The sequence below is a fragment of the Chinchilla lanigera genome, unplaced genomic scaffold (genome assembly GCF_000276665.1).
Source record: "Chinchilla lanigera isolate Chin_1 unplaced genomic scaffold, ChiLan1.0 scaffold00113, whole genome shotgun sequence".
In the NCBI taxonomy this organism is placed as follows: Eukaryota; Metazoa; Chordata; class Mammalia; order Rodentia; family Chinchillidae; genus Chinchilla; species Chinchilla lanigera.
In genome coordinates this window covers 1,509,920-1,526,038 of record NW_004955514.1, presented here as the reverse complement: position 1 = coordinate 1,526,038, position 16,119 = coordinate 1,509,920, and the positions used below count along the sequence as shown (strand labels likewise).

General features: G+C 51.0%; 1 protein-coding gene across 2 annotated transcripts in view; it reads right to left on the bottom strand.

Annotated features, from left to right (window-relative positions):
• Window positions 1-349: 349 nt before the first annotated feature.
• Rnf4 (ring finger protein 4) overlaps window positions 350-16,119 on the bottom strand; it is a 23,747-nt gene continuing 7,977 nt past the window's right edge. For both annotated transcript variants that reach the window (XM_005408733.2, XM_005408734.2), the window contains exons 2-8: window positions 14,969-15,130; window positions 12,204-12,318; window positions 9,455-9,534; window positions 3,751-3,760; window positions 3,209-3,368; window positions 2,858-2,906; window positions 350-2,474 (exon numbers count right to left, since the gene is read on the bottom strand). In XM_005408733.2, coding sequence (XP_005408790.1) covers window positions 2,325-2,474; window positions 2,858-2,906; window positions 3,209-3,368; window positions 3,751-3,760; window positions 9,455-9,534; window positions 12,204-12,318; window positions 14,969-14,977 — 573 coding nt within the window. In that variant the 5' untranslated portion in view covers window positions 14,978-15,130 and the 3' untranslated portion in view covers window positions 350-2,324. The remainder of the gene's footprint in view (window positions 2,475-2,857; window positions 2,907-3,208; window positions 3,369-3,750; window positions 3,761-9,454; window positions 9,535-12,203; window positions 12,319-14,968; window positions 15,131-16,119) is intronic.

Below are 16,119 nucleotides of genomic sequence, written 5' to 3'. Positions count from 1 at the left end.
AGAGAGCCCTCCCCAGGTGGCCAAGTTTCCTGCAGCAGCTCCTGGATGCCTCATGCCCTCAAGCACTAGCTTTTTCTGCAGTCCAGGAGGGAAGCAAGTCGGCGGGGGTCTGAGCATGGGCCGAAGAGCCAGGTGAGCACGCAGTTGCACTTCTGCCTCTGTGGCGTGCTCACCACAGGCACTCAGTGCACCAGACTCCCACCCCGGGCTCTGCCAGATGCCCCTCCAAGGTGCCCTCACCTCTGCGCCACTCCCACAGGCGGCCCTAGGCCGGGACTCCCCACTGAGGCGCACGCACTCCACTCTCAGCCTATCACCACTTGAGCAAATCAACACATAAAATACACACTGGGTTCAAATTAATGGTTTTATTTTCATCTTTAACACTAGCAGGAGTCCAAAACAGACTGATGTCCATGGATACAATTTAAACATAACAAAGAAAGAATTGAACTATGTACATTGAGGAAAGGGATTTTTCTCACACAGCCTTTTCCTAGTTTGCAGATTTTGATGAGTAGAAACTAACACATTTTTCCCAGTTCACTTTAGGATGAATATAATTTTAGGATCCACCATGTGTGCACTAAGATGAAACATGAATTTGAAATGGATGTTACATTTACTGGTCAACAGCAGCACGGTTGCCTGGCTGTCCCTCTGGGCAGCATGAGAACTGAACGAGGGCATCTTGCTGATGACCAGAGGGGACTCAGTGGCCGTGATGACCACGATGACCAAGTGGAGGGCAGGCCCACTACACTACAGTGATGGAGGCTGGTGCTCCACCCCTCTCACTTCATGGAGAAAATTAGTACTCATTCAAAAGATCTGGTAGTAATCCAAAAAGGTAAAAAAAAAAAAAAAAAAAGAATGAAGAATAAACCACTTTCTGTTCACATAGAGGAGGGATGCTCCTTCAGCCCCAAGTAAAGTGAATTCTGTGCTGAGTCCCTGCTCCTTCAGAGGGGGCCTGAAGGTCAGTTATTGCTAGCAAAGCCAGAGTGGCCCTTCTCCACCTTGCAGATGTGTCACGCCAACAGCTACTGGCTTGGCTCAAAGCTCTGAGAATGGAAGTGTGGTGGAGCAGGCTGGCCCCACGTGACCACTGTCTGCTGCCCCGGGTCCTGGTGCCCTTACAGCCAGTTCAGGTCACCTTGCTGCCCTTTAGAGGCCCCGAGGTACCACACATCTGTGGGCTGAGCGTTAGCTGGGCTCTGTTGGGAGGGACAGCCACCAGGCTTGCCAACCCAAACCCTACAGAGCAGGTGAAAAGCAGCTTTAGAAATAAGTGTCACCCGGTGGGAGAGGGGGGACAAGCCAAGCCAGTGCCACGTCAGGTCGGCCGGGCCAACATCTCTGAAATGGAGACAGTGACCTGGGCGGAGACATGGAAATGAGCGGCTATAAGGCCACAATTGCTGCCACCACCCCGTACGAGGGGCAGTGGGAACGGAGGACCAGAGGGCCGGAGGGCACGCGGCCGGCGCAGGACGGCTCTCATCAGACAGGAGGACACCAAGACGTGCCCCTGCTCCCTGGCCCACGTGTCCTGTGCCAGGTGGGGAGCTTTGGAGCACGGGAAGGTTCCTGAGAAGGGCTGGCACGCAGAGACAGGCAGATGGGCACTGTTCCGCAGACGGCTCAAGGACTCTGAGGTGGCAGCGCCACCTCCTGACTGCTGAGACGTGGGTGAGAACGGGCTTTATTGCACTTTTCGTTCTTAGGAAACAGGGATTGCCCTGCAGAGGTCCTCAAGGTTTGCAGAGAACACTGCACATCAATGGTAAGATACAGGCAGCGTTGCAGGTCACCTCTGACCCCGAGGGAAGGAAAGTCCAGGGGCCATCCCTGCACCGGGATCCTTGGGCCAAGTGGGCCAGGTCTGGCTCGAGCACTGGGTGGCAGGCAGAGGAGATCAGGCGACTGCCAGATGCCTGGGAAGGCCGTGCTCCCGGGAGAGCTGAGCACACCTTCCGACAGGGAAACTTCTTGGCACACGAGCAGACTCTGCAAAGGCTGGAGCCCAGTCCTCAAAGTCTACTATGCCTCACTCCTCTTGCTCCTACTTTAGGACCAGGCTACCCAAGAGAAGCAAAGGTGAGGAGCCAGGCCTGGAGCGTCCCTGGGTGCAACTCCATAGCATCAAACTTGAGATAACAAAAAGATCTAAGAGGATGGGGAAGGAAAGAGCAGTTTACATATAAGATGTTGGCTTTGAAACAGTCTTGTTGCGCTCAGGAAACTGGAGGCAGAGAGCATGCAGAGAGCCCAGCCAGGCTGTCTGTCTGTCCGTCTGGCTCTCCTGGGAGGCTCAGAGATCTTCATATATAAATGGGGTGGTACCGTTTGTGGCTTATCTTCTTCCTACAAGTTGGGCAAGTGTTAGAATTCTTTAGGGAATCACGGAGGCACTGGCTACAGAAGACGTGGCCACACTCTGTAGAGACAATGAGACGTCCATTCTGCACAATCTAGGAGACAAGAAAAATAGCCTTCGAATGTGTCCTTTCCTGCTGGCACTGAGATGAGAAGCAGGGGGAGGAAGGGCCAGGGCACAGTAGGAACCCCGTCTCCAGCAGGAGACGCCTAACAGACTGACAAGGGAGCTTGGTGAACACCAACAGCCTGTAGTTGGGCACAGGATGGGGAACCCAGAAGGTAGCCCACACTGAGCACAGGAAGCTTAAGCCTGCAGGATGCAGGGCAACTGACATGTGCTCTGCACACAGCTCTGCAGCAAGCCAGGCCACGCAGGACAGCCCAGACAGGGGTCTTCTGAAGAGCACAGCCTGCCACCTCTAGTTCTTCCAGGGAGGTACTCACCTGGAAGAGGAAGCCAAACAAAGCCACTCACCTCTGAGTATCCGTCCATGCAGATGGGACAGCTGACGGTGCCAGAGGGCCTAAAACCACAGTGTGTCACATCAGTTTCTCAGCAAACACAACACTCCATCATCCTGCTGCCTCTCACAAGAGCCCCCCCATGGGCCTGCCTACCTCCTCACCACAGGCTCAGGAGACCCGGGGAAGCAGTCTCCCTAGGGCAGTCTCCCTAGGGCAGTCTCCTCCTGGCCTGGAAAAATGGGGTAAGCAGGTGCCCTGCCCACCCTGGTCACTGGAAACAGTTTGGTCTAGTCAGCTCTGGCCCCACTACACCAGCCCTTGGCCTCCCACCCCAACACACAGCACAGGGGCTCTCGAGTACCTTAGTCCTGTGGCACCCTCGTCCCTGGCACTTCGGGGAGCATGGGTGGTGACATACACATCCCTGTCCCTGGAGAGCTCCTCGTCATCGCTGCTCACCACACAGCTGTCCGAGTGGTCCTGGCGCTGGCTCCTCATGGTCCTCCTCGGCCGCCTTCTCTCTAAGATGAGAATCGGTTTTCAGGTGGACACTCCTGCTCAGCAGCGCCCTGGACCTCTCGGACCCACTCCCTGAGGCACCAGAGAGAGACTTCTGTCCCTCCACTGCCACCCGAGAAAGCCCACCTGCCTGAGGCCTTTTTTCTCATCGCTGACAGCCCTCTCTGCCACCCAGGGGGCCTCAAGGTAGAACAGCTCACACGGCACAGGGATGCAGCTCTCCAGAAGGCCCAGAGGACTGATGGGCCCCAGCGACTGATTGTGGGTACATTTCTGCTTGGGTTCTCACACCCTTAAAGGCAGTCCAGCAGGCCTGCAGGGCTGCAGCCCCCACCCACACCGGCTCTCTCCAAACCCAGAGAAAAAAAAGACAAAACCACTCACCTTCAACAATCTTTGGAAAAGGAGGAAAAAAACAAAAGAGAAATGCAATTAGTTTGACATCAGTGACAGACACATTTAGAGTTCTTAGCATGAGACCTCTAGAGAACCCCTGCCTACCTGGTCACCCTCCACACTCCCTGAAGTCACTGCCTCCCAGCAGCTGATGCCAGAGGCCAGCACTGTTTGCAAATGAGAAGCTGCAGCTTCTTATTCTCAAAAGCAGAAGCCATGAGCTGTGTAAATGCCAACCACTGCCCTGCTTGGCAAAAGCGAGGTCCTGAGTTCGATTCCCGGTACCCAAAATAAACAAAACAAAACGCCAACCACTGAAAAAGAGGTAGCCTTCACCTGAGCAGGGTTTGCAGTGCCTGCGCTTATTCACATGACTAAACAGAAGCAGGCCAGGTGTGGACTAGGAAGTGACACCCCAGGGCTGACAGACTCCACAAGCCCTTGCCTGGGGCTCAGAAGGCACATGAAGACGTTTCTGCCACAACAGGGTGCACCAGGTCAGGGCGCCCTTCTGGTCTGCTGGACACCAGCCATCTGAGGGGTAGTTTGTGCCTGTCTCTGTTGGCCACAACCCCGCAGGCACACTCAGCAAGTGCCCTACCCTGCAGTGACATGAAGGTCTAATGCCATCTGACACCCTTGTAGCAGTGCTCCTGTCAGACAGTCATGCTACTGCAAGGGCACTGCCTCCTAAACTTTGCCTCCAGCAGGCTACTGGAAGCCTGCTGAAGTATCACTGAAAGTGCTAAAGATTCACCATCACTGGGCTGCAGCACTATCTCCTTCTGCCAAGGGCACTCGTGCAGGGACAGAGACAGATCCCAGCTCCCAAGCTCTGGCCCAAGCCCAGAGATCTAGCCTGCAGCTGGCTCTTCTAAGCCCCTAGTACCATGTACATCACCCTTGGCTTGAGCATGCCCAGAGCAGGTTCAGCTCCTGACAGCTAAACCCTGGTGCCCCAGACACAGGGCCTTTCCTTTGCAGATGAGAAAAGAATCCACATGGGGCTAGGGATGCATCTCTCCCAGAGCCTGCAGAGGGCGACTGGAAACCTGGGCACCATACTCCTGGGAACATGGGCTGCACAGTGCTGTCCAGAGATCTAGAAAAGGGGTCTCACCGGAGATATAGCTCAGCGGCACAAGCACCTGCCTGGCAAGTGCAAGGTTCTGAGTTTGATTACCGGTACAAAAAAAAAAAAAAAAAAAAGAAAGAAAAGGGGGACTCTCAAAGGGAGGCTCAGCTAGCATCTCCAGAGCCGTGGACGTGCTGTCCCTGAATTTGCAGAGCTTGCTGGGGATGGGGAGTGTATGGGGCACCATCAAAGTCCACTGGAAGGGCTGACAGATGGACAGAAAATCAAACAGCTCAAGACCTCTGGTCTGGATGGCCAGACTGCTCCCCTCCCGTTCTGTTTTAGTTTTTTGAGACAGGGTCTGTATAGTTCAGACTGGCCTCTAACTCGTGCTCCTCCTGCTTAGGTCTCCTGAATGCTGGCTGGGACTACAGGTGCGGACCACCAAGTACCCCTGGCCTGAACACTTCAGTTATGTCTGTGGGGAACTGGCCCAGAATTGAAGGACACATATTCTACTTTTTCTTCTGCCCTGCTTCTTTTTTCTTTTTCTTTCATGTTACTGAAGGTACCTCCAGGGCTTCTGCACTGAGCTACATCCCCCAGCCCCCATTTTGGATTTTTGAGACAGGGTCGCACTGTATAGTTCAGCCTGGCCCCTATGCTGGCCTCAAACTCATGGTGACAATCCTCTGCCTTAGCCTCCCAAGTGCTGGGAACACAGGCATTCACCACCACACCCAGCTTTAACTTTTTTATCAGTATACACAGGCAATACAATTACATTCATTGAGGAGACTTGGTACATGTACTCCCGCCATTTCTTATTTTCTATTTTGAGACAGGATCTTGCTAAGGGGCCAAACTGCCCAGGTTGGGCTCACACTTGATCCTTCTGCCACAGCCTCCCAAAGTGTAGGGTTCACAGGCTTGCAGTTTCTTTCTTGTCTCTGGAGAGCAGGAAACACAGTCTTTAAAACCAAGTGAAGGGCTGGGGATATAGCTCAGTGGCCAGCACGCCTGCCTGCCAAGTGTGAGGTTGTGATTTCAATTTTTGGTTTAAAAAAAAAATTAAGTGGACACTTGCAGCAGGCATACTCGGTTGGTCACCAGAGCCAGTCATCAGTGCTTTTTTAGTATGAGTGTGGTCAGAACACCCAAAACAAGAAGCCCGTGAGGCAGGTGAGGCAGAGTCAAGAGCAATGCCCAGGCCAATAGCTGCATTTCCACAGCCGGCACGGAGAGATGCCGCAGAGACAGAACCTGCTCCGACAGAGGAACCCAAGGGCTGCTCCTGGCAACACTGGCAGAGGCACCCAAGGCCCAGCGTGGATCCACCCACCCCCCACCATGCTGCTGGCCCACAGTCCTTGTGTCCTTTACAGGCCCTGCTACCACCTGCAAGGACATCTCTTGAAGCAGGCCCTGCCAGCAGGGGCTCAATGAAAACCCAAGCAGGAGAGAGCATGACTATCAGGACGCTGTGAAGGTAAACAGACGACTGTTCCAGGATACTTATAGCTGGACTTGAAATAACACAACTTTTAAAGTTTAATTAAAATTGAAAGTTGTAAAATTTCTTTCTTATTTTTCTTTGAGACAGGGTTTCACTATGTATTTCAGGCTAGCCTCAAACTCGGGGAAATCCTCCTCCCTCAGCTTCCTGAGTGCTGGGGTTACAGGTGTCCACCACTAGGCTCAGGTAAAAGCTGTAAAATTTCAAACAAGTAATTCACAAAAGAGCAAAATCAACCACCAATAAACATGGAAGAGTTCAATCCCAGTTAAATCAGAGAACTAATAATTAATTTGAAGTCAGCCTGGGCAATGTCACTGTCTCAAAAGTAAAAGATAAAGCCAGGTCTGTGTGACACACACTTGGAGCCCCAGCACTCTGAGAGCCTGAGGCACAAGTTCAAGTCCAGCCTGAGCAACTTAGCAAGAGCTTATCTCCGAATAAAAAAACATAAAATGGGGTGGGGATATAGCTCAGTGTGAAGACCTATGGCTCAACCTAACCACCACAAAAACAAATAAAAATTAAAAAGGACTAGCAATGTACCTCAGTGCCCCTGGATTCAATCCCAAGTAACACACACACACACACACACACACACACACACACACAGTGGAAAAGAGAGGGAACAGGAGGGCTGGGGGTTTAGCTCAGCGGCAAAGCACCTGCCTGGCAAGTGCAAGGTCTTGAGTTCGGTTCCCAGTACCAGAGAAAAACCAAAAAAAAAAAAAAAAAAAAAGAGAGGGAACAGGAGAACCTCAAACACTAGTGCAAGTATTAACTGACACAGCCTATGGAAAATACTTCCCCTTTAATCTAGTAAAAAAAAATCAGAAATATTTATGCCCTGGGACCCAGGAATGGTACTTTCTGGGTTATTCAATGCCAATAAAGTTAGCTTTCGAGAAATGATTGGAGCAGAGTCATACAAAGTCTGACTGTTACACATTTTGCATTTGCCTGAGCGCTTTGGAGGCTTTAGATTTCTGTGACTGCTGGAAAAATAGCCAGGGGCACTTGCAGTTTCTAGTCTGAAGAGGCTTCCGAGGTTTGCAGGTATCCTGAAAGATGCCGCTGCATTATAGAGGCCAGGAACCCTCCTTAGAGACTGAGGTTGAAAGAGGAAGAGGGCGGGAGGGCTGTCCCAAGACTCACCAGGAACAATTAAGATCACCTGACTCTGGAATGGGAACAATGCTTATCAGTCTCCCACACTCCACAGCCAGCATCTGGTCATCTTGAACACAATTCATCTAGAGTTAATGCTATCAGGCTTCCCTACCAGTTGCGCTTAGAAAAGTAGAATTTCAGACTTAGGGTACTTTAGTAAGTTGGCATTTGGATTTATGAAAAGTAACAATGTGTTGGTACACATCTACAATCCCAACACTTGGGAGGCTGAGGCAGGAATATTGCTGAGAGTTCAAAGCCAGCCAGCATTACAGAGTGAGAATATGTCTCTGAAGAGGAGAAGGGAGGAGGGGAGGGAGGAGGAGGAGGGGAAGGAAAGGAACGAGCCTGCTCTGTCACTGGCCATCCAGTGATGCCCAGGGCAGCTCTCAAGGTGTGCACCCAGGTTGGCCTCACTGAGGCCAAGCTTGGAACAGCATGAAGATAGGAAAGTTCAGCAGTAAACAGGCAAAAGCAGTCTTGGCAAACCAAGCAAAGGGCATGAGAGGATAATGCTGCTGCCCATCAAACATTAAATGCTGCCTTCCCGGGGCACAATCCCCCACGATGAGGTGGATGCCAGTCCTAGAGGACAAGGGTCTACAGCCCCTTCCAGCACTGGCAGTTCCTGGGCTGCAGCCTCAGCCCAGCACCAAATGAAGCACTTTCCTGGGTTCAGGGGAGCTACTGGGAGGAGTGCTGAGGTTCAACGTGTGCACACGCTCAGAAAACAAGTGTGTGCACAGGCCTTGGGGGGCACCTGCCCATCTTCCAACAACCCCTGAGGTCACCCCAGCCCTTGCAAGGTGCAAGGGGTGACAACAGCACATACCAGTGGTTTCTAACCAAGACCAGATGTCACATCTGTCACCATAGCTCCTTGTCCTCACCAAGTCCTGTGGCTTCTCAGTGAACTGGTTTTGAAGTTCTAAGCAAGCCAGGAAGCAAGGCTGATGGTTTGTCCATGTTCTGACGCCATCATCCACTCACGATGACACCAACTCTGAGCTCCAGGGCCAAAGGGGCAACCTGGCAACCAGCACCTTCTGCTCCTGTACTGCACAGTCCTAGGCATTCCTTGCCACATTCCTGCCTGACACTGTCCAGTGGTGTCTGGGTCCCTGGCTCCACAGAGCAGGTCTGCCAGAGCCAGCTGCTTCACAACTGACAGGACCAGTCCCCTCATGGCACCTACTCCCTGCCAGAGCCTTCACAGGTCCTATGGGAAGGGGACAAGGGCTGGCAGGTGCCATCCTCCCTGGAGCCAGCACCAGGTGGTAAGGCAGGGAGCCTGCTTCCCCAGAACAGTGCTAGCTGGCAACTGTGTGTGGCACCTCAGAGCTGCCACGTAGCTGTGTAGAGCAAATCCACCCATTCCCTACACCGAGAGGGCAGAAACTCACTGACCAGGGCCACGCCAGGTAGCAAGCACCCTTGTCCTCCCGGTGACTACCGACACAGTTACCTGTCCCCACTGTACTGAAGAAACCAACAAGGGTAAGTAACATGCCCACAGTCACACAGCTGGTGTATACTGTGGAAGCAGGGATGGAAGAAGTGTGGGGGCCTCAGGAGTCTCCCCAAAGTACTTCTGTGCCCAAAGATCAGGGTCACAAAACCTACTCCCTTGGGCTGGGGATATATAGTTCAGTGGCTCAAGCACTGGACTAGCAAGTGCAAAGTCATGAGTTCGATTCCCAGCACAAAACACACAGATAGAACAAAACCTACTCCCTCGGCAACAAAGCCACACAGATGATTTTCCTGAATGCTTTTTCATGCTAGGTCCCAGTCAATCAATGTCTGGGCTTCCATGGCGCAAGTGCAGTGACCTTGACCTGTAAACTGTGACCCAGGTCTTCAGTCAGATGCCAGTGCCGACCAGTGACCCATGCCACGAAGGCAGCCAACTGTCCCATGTAAACACTTACCACAACAGAATCATTGTGAGTCAGGTCGACGACCACCGGCTCTAATGATTCACATGTAAGGTCCACGATTTCATCTCCAGCTTCAAAATAAAGCACATCAGCAAGGGTGAGCAATGGGAGGGCATATGGAATCCTCTGGGCTGCGGAGATATGGCCTTAGTGTGGGACAAGTTTGGCCCCCTAACTAAAAACTTCTGACCAACAGAGAATCAAGACCAAAAAAGGGGGGGTTGGGGATTTAGCTCAGCGGCAAAAGCCGCCTGCCTGGCAAGCGCAAGGTCGTGAGTTCGGTTCCCGGTACCGGAGAAAAACCAAAACCAAAAAAAAAAAAAAAAAAAAAAAAGACCAAAAAAGGCCCTTCCAGTATTCTGCTCAGAGGGGTGCTTGGGTACCACTACCCACTGTGCCACATGCCCACACAGCCACGCCCTGAGCAGCAATCTTGTTGGGTGGGAGGATTCTAGCAGATAGGTTACCTCCACTGATCTCTCTAATGCCCATCACTCACAGGAACAGGTGACATTTATCACGGGTGCCCTAGAAACCCGACATGCCCGAACAGGCAGGATCAATCTCACAGCTGCCTGTTGAGCTCTGATGCATACTGAGGGTGGGAAGGATGCAGACTAGACAAAGGCAGCTATTTCTGGCAGGTGGAACAGAGGGGTAGTGTGCATCTTCCATTTATATAAATTGGGGGAGGGAGACCTATAGCCATTTTGTTTCAATTAAAAAGCGTAAGGTTAAGATTTTTTAAACTTTTTTTTTTTTTTTTTTTAATTTTTGAAGACTGGGTCTCACTAAGTTGCCTAGCCTGCCCTCAGATGTATGATTCGCCTGCCTTAGCCTCCCATGTAGCTGGATTACAGGTATACACCATCATGCCTGGCAAGATTTTTAGAAAGAGTGTTCATTTAAAATTTGTTTAGGGAAAGTGATTTGTAATGCATTTGACATAATTTTTTCCCATTTTCCTATAGTAGGTACTCCTTGTTTAATGCCCTATCTTACAATCTGTACTTTTTCTTTGTACAGTTCTGTACATCTATGTTGTCAAAGCCTCAATGTCTTTTCTGTACAGTACCCATTTATACAGTGCTGTGACTTCTGCTGATTGTGCTGTACAGCACCGCAGTTTTATGTTCTGTTATACATCACAGCATTGCATGCAGGAGTTAGGTAAATCAAAGCAAAGCTATCAAGGTGGAGTTCCCTTTGATCATTTCTTTGTTCTGATTATTGTGATATACATACTATACACAATTCCCCATTCCGTGATTGATTCATCTACCCTCTCAGGAACAGGCTCAGTCATTAAATGAAGTACATTTGTATTTAACATTTCAGAGCCAGACAGTGGCAGAGGTGTGTGTGTCTACAATCACAGTAGTCTGAGAGCTAAGGTAGGAGGATTACAAGTTTGTGCCTAGGGTGGGCCATTCACTTAAAACTAACTCATCCTACCTTGAAATAAAAAACAAAGACTGCTGGGGATATAGCTCAATGTAAAGGTTCTGGGTCAACCCACAGTGCCACCAATAAATGAGCGGCCGCCTACTCGCTCATACACTGGCACTCCGTTAATTCACCGAGCCACTGTGTGCAGTAGACACAAGTCTGCCCTGACCAAGGTAGTACTCCTGGACCAGCTCAAGCCTCTGCCTTGCTCCGTGGGACACAGCCCACAGGATGACAAGTGCCACATCGGAAAGCAGCTGGATTCTTTTTGGGCCTGAGCTGCCAAGTCCTCCATGAGACCACGACTGTATTTAGTGTTACACTGGAGACAGCACCAGCGGTGGGAGTCAAGGGCTGGGGCCTAGATGAAGAAGTGAAGAACTTTAAGAATTTACTGGAAGAGGTGAGACTCAGATCACACAGAGAGCCCCATGAAATGCATCTCACAAGAAGCTGCTTCACTTTCATTCTAACATGGCCCCAAGGTTCCCGCTCCATGGTATATACACCCTACACACCTTCCTTTTCTTTTTTTTTGAGATGCTGGGGATGGATCCCAGAGTCTCATGCACACCCAAGTGAGTGAGAATACCACTGAGCTGCACTCCTGAAGGTGCAAGCTGCCTTTCTTCAAACTGTTAGTTCTCTGGCATTACAGTTATAAAAACTCCCTTGCTATGCACAGAACAAAGGACATGACTTGGGCCATCTGACACTTTGTTCAGCAGGCCAAAGGGAAAATCCAATCTGGCCTCTGCCTAAACCAAACTGGATGCAGGTAACTCTACTGAGCTGTCTGCCTTCCTGGGAGTGTTGGTCTTAATGAGAAACAGAAGAGGAAAGCCAAGTACTTTACAAGGTGAGCATATCAGGGTGCTTTCAAAGAGGTCAGGGCAGTCTCCCCTCCCTGTCTGCCTTCCGATGAGGGGGCTAAAGGGCTGGCCCAGGTGAGTGGCTGCTTTAAACTCATGCAGGCCTTCGGGCACCAAAGATGCACCCTTAAGATGTGACAGGTGGGTAAAAAAACATTGCACAGGCTGTATGAAGATACTGACAGGAACTTCTAATGGCCGACTGTGGCACATCTGCCAGGCACCGTCTCCACCATTGTGTTCTGACCTTACGATAACACCGTGCCACAGGTGCACCTATTACTCCCACCGCAGAGGAGGAAAAGGGGTTCTCACGGCACAGAACACACGAGGAGGCTGGTATATAGGCGGCAATAATGGTACTGACTAGGCCTAGTATGCTCTGCCCCCCACTCTAACAGAGGTCCTGGCAGTCTTACCTGTCTCCTCAAGTTCTATGGGTTCTGGATCCATGGCAATCTCGGGGGTGGTGCCTGCTTCCCGAGTTCGCTTCTGGGCTTGTCTAGAACTTATTGTTCCACCGCGACGCTTTCTCTGAGAGTGTTAAGGGAAAAAGGAAGAATAAAGAGTTCAACATGGGAATGATTCAGCCAAAGAGTGCAAAGCCAGCAAGTGGCCGAGGCTGGGGTCCTCTCAAAACCCAAGACTGGCACACACCGACTGTTCAGACAAATCATCCAAAACACAGTAAGTAGGAATTCCAGAGTAAAATGTTTACATTAAACAATCAGTCTTTATGCTAAGTCGTGTTCTGGTGCTCAAATCCCCTGTCCTCTGTTCTGCTGGCCCTCACACTGGGAACCCGGGACACTTATTCCAGAGCACAGAATTCTTCATCAGCCCCAGCCTCTCAGAGCTGCTGCAGGACATGAGCTGACACCTGGACAGTACAGGGCACAGGTGGAAGAGGTGTCATTGTTCCAACTCCAGGCACCTCATCAGGTGCACGCTGCCCCCTGAAACTCAAGGACTGGACACTAAAGGGAGAGTCACATGAGAATGAGAACATCCACCACTGGCCCAACTCCAGGCAACAGAGAGAAGCCTCATTCCTCCTGCATTTTCACCATTACCTGAGCAAACTCAGCTTTGGAACTGAACCTGCACTTAGCACTTTCCCAACAATCTAAGGGTACAGAGCCATGGAAGGTTCGAAACTCCCACAGGAAACAGGATGTGATAGATGCCTAGAACCCCAGAGGTTCAGCAGGCTGAAGCAGAATTCCAAGTTTGACCCCAACTTAGCAAGACCCTGTAAAAAAAAGTGAGAAAGGGCTGAGGAGGTAGCTCAATACAAAGGCCCTGGGCACAATCCTCAGGACCATGGAACAAACAGGAACAAAGGGGAGGGCTGGGGAATGTTGCTCAACGGCAGAGTACCTGCCAGCATTCCCGAGGTCCTGGGTTTAACCCCCATTTTCTGAGGCGGGCACAGCAGACAGACATGAGCACTTATGTGGGATGGACAGCTCTTTGCTTCAGGGGCACAGAGCTTCAAACTACAGCTGAGTTCCACTGTCAGCTTTCAAGAACTACTCAAAGATCACCTCCCTCTGGAGGACAGCCCACCCCTCCTCCACTGGGCTGGGGGTCTGGTCTTCTTTCACCCCTACTTCTTGAGAGCAGACGGGTTATCTGAAGGCGGCTCCTCTTTGCCCACCCATTATTGGGGCCATGACTCTCCTCTTTACAAGCTCAGCCAGTAGCGGTTCACACCAGGTGAAACTGGACCACCCAATCAGGACCATGGAAGTTATTTAGGCCCTAGCTTTTAGAAATTTAAACTAGTTTATTATTATTATTTTGATTTTTGCTTTTGAGGCAAGATCTTGCTATGTAGTCCAGGTCAACCTTGACTCACTACATAGCCCTACTGAGGCAACCCTCCTGCCTCAGCCTCAGCCTCTTACCTGCCGGGACTAAGGTGTGTGCCACCATGCCCAGCAGCCAATTTCTACTCTGTTTGTCTCTAAGCCAACACTGTTTATTTATGTATTTTTTGGTACCAGAAATCAAACTCAGGACCTTGTGGTTGCCATGCAGGTGCTTGTGCCACTGAGCTACATACCCAGCCCAGCCAACATTGTACAGCCTGCCCAGATTCTATCTGTATAGAGATGGAGATCCTGAGCGAGGGCTGAGAACATCTATTCCCTGCAAATAAGTGAGGGCCGCAATCCCAGATAACAGGCCAAGGGCGAAGGCAGGGGATGGTCCAGGGACACAGACCCCACTGTACAAATAGCAACAGCAGGTGTGGAGGTACACAGCTGGCCAGAAGCAGTCAGGGCGAAATGGAAGAGAGGAGCCATAGGAGTCAGAGGGCACGGGGGAAACCCGAAGGAGCCCCTCCCTGATCCCTCCTCCTGCCACCGCCCCCTCCCCAACCTCACAACACAATGGCAGCTCGGCTGTGCCACCAGACAAGGAACTCAGCCTGTTCTGGGTTTAGAGCAGAAGAGCAACCTTAAAGAGTGTTTTTTGAGCCGGGTGTGGTAGTGCACGCCTGTAATCCCAGCACTCGGGAGGCTGAGGCAGGAGGATTGTTGCGAGTTCAAGACCAGCCTGAGCTACAGAGGGAGCTCAAGGCCACCCTGAACTGCACAGTGAGACCCTGCCTCAAAAAAAAAAAAAAAAAGTGTTTTTTGTCAGCAGACATGGCAGGACACCGAGGGGATCTGCTCTAGACCTCAAGGAGCTCCAGGGGACATGGGGGCTGCACCAAAATGCAGCTGCCTCAGGGTGTGATGACAGCTTAAACGTCAGTCTTGTGACTGAAGTGCTGGTTACTGGCCATAATTAGCCCCTCAGCAGTGTGTTGCCTTCAGGCTCAGGGTGAAGACAGGTAAACCACACAGAAAGGAAAAGGGCAAACTGACCTACAAGTAGGTAAAAAACTCAAAAAGCCTTCTTATTTCCAGGATATGGACAACTGCTCAGAAGGTATCACTGTACAACTCGAAGCCCACCTCTAGGGCTCCTTCTCAGCCTTCTGTCTTGGGCGCTACCTTTGGTACCTGGAACTCAGCTGGGGCTGGAAGGCTGGTGTAACTGACAGAAACATGCTCTCTTTCTAGAACCAGAGTTGCCCGGAAGCACCTTACTATCCACAATTTAATGTGCTGCAAGGAAGAAGATAGTTGCTTAGCCCTGAAAATAAAATTCACAAGGTGGTAAAACTTACTGTACTCATTGTGCTCTCTGGCTCCAACCTACAGAAAAGGAAGTGACCTACACCAAGGTTTGCAGCAAAGTCGAATGTTCTCAGCCTCTCATGCCCACTGGTTACTCATCTTCCAGCTTACAAAGAATCTGGAGCCAGATAAGTCTTCAGTCTCTTCAAGTCCTGAAAAAACAGATACCCACTTGATAAATGCTGCCAGCTGCACCGTTGCTAATAAAGTTCAGCTCAATAATTTACCAGTCCATTTTGTCACCTGGGGGCTCTGTCAAACACTTCATGCAATTTATGTCCATGGTGTCACATTCTTCTTAGGAAATAAGAAATTTTGTTGTACACAGGACTGCCTGATCCCAAAACCTGCGATCAGAGCCATTACACATCTCCTGCTCACCTGCTGGGGGGGGGGGGGCACTGAATGCAGGGCCTCATGTGCCCTATCAATGAGCCACAATCTTAACACATACTGCCCCCTCTTGCTGCTGTAAGCCCAGGCAAAAGCACCCTGCTAACTCCTAAGAAAAGACAAGTAAGAACAGCCACACCTGGCCATGCTAATTCCTTGGCATGGCAGCAAGGAAGCCCCAAGCCTCAGGCTCTTCACATAACTCCAGTCAACTCCAGAAGAGTAGGCCAAGAACCACAGCCCCCCAGCACCCAGCAGGATGCTCCACAAAGGGCCCCAGAACTCCCAAGACCATTCAGATCACAGCATGGTCCCAGTCGGACCACAATTCCTGGGTCCCAACAAATACTTTACATTTGGGCACACCTGTATGACAGGCTTTTTCTGTGAAAAATTATCCACCTTAACAATGTCTTAGAATTGAGAAGAGGGTTGGGGATATAGCTCAGTGCAACAAGTGCCTGCCTAGCAAGCACAAGGTCCTGAATTCAATTCCCAGTACTCCCCCGCCCAAAAAATTAACCGGGTGTGGTGGTGCACACCTGTAATCCCAACACTCGGGAGGCTGAGGCAGGAAGATTACTGAGAGTTCAAGACCAGGCTGGGGTGCTGGGCGTGGTGGCGCACGCCTGTAATCCCAGCACTCAGGAGGCTGAGGCAGGAGGATCGTTGTGAGTTCGAGACCAGCCTGGGCTACAAAGTAAGCTCAGGGCAGCCTGAACTGCATATCGAGACCCTGTCTCAAAAA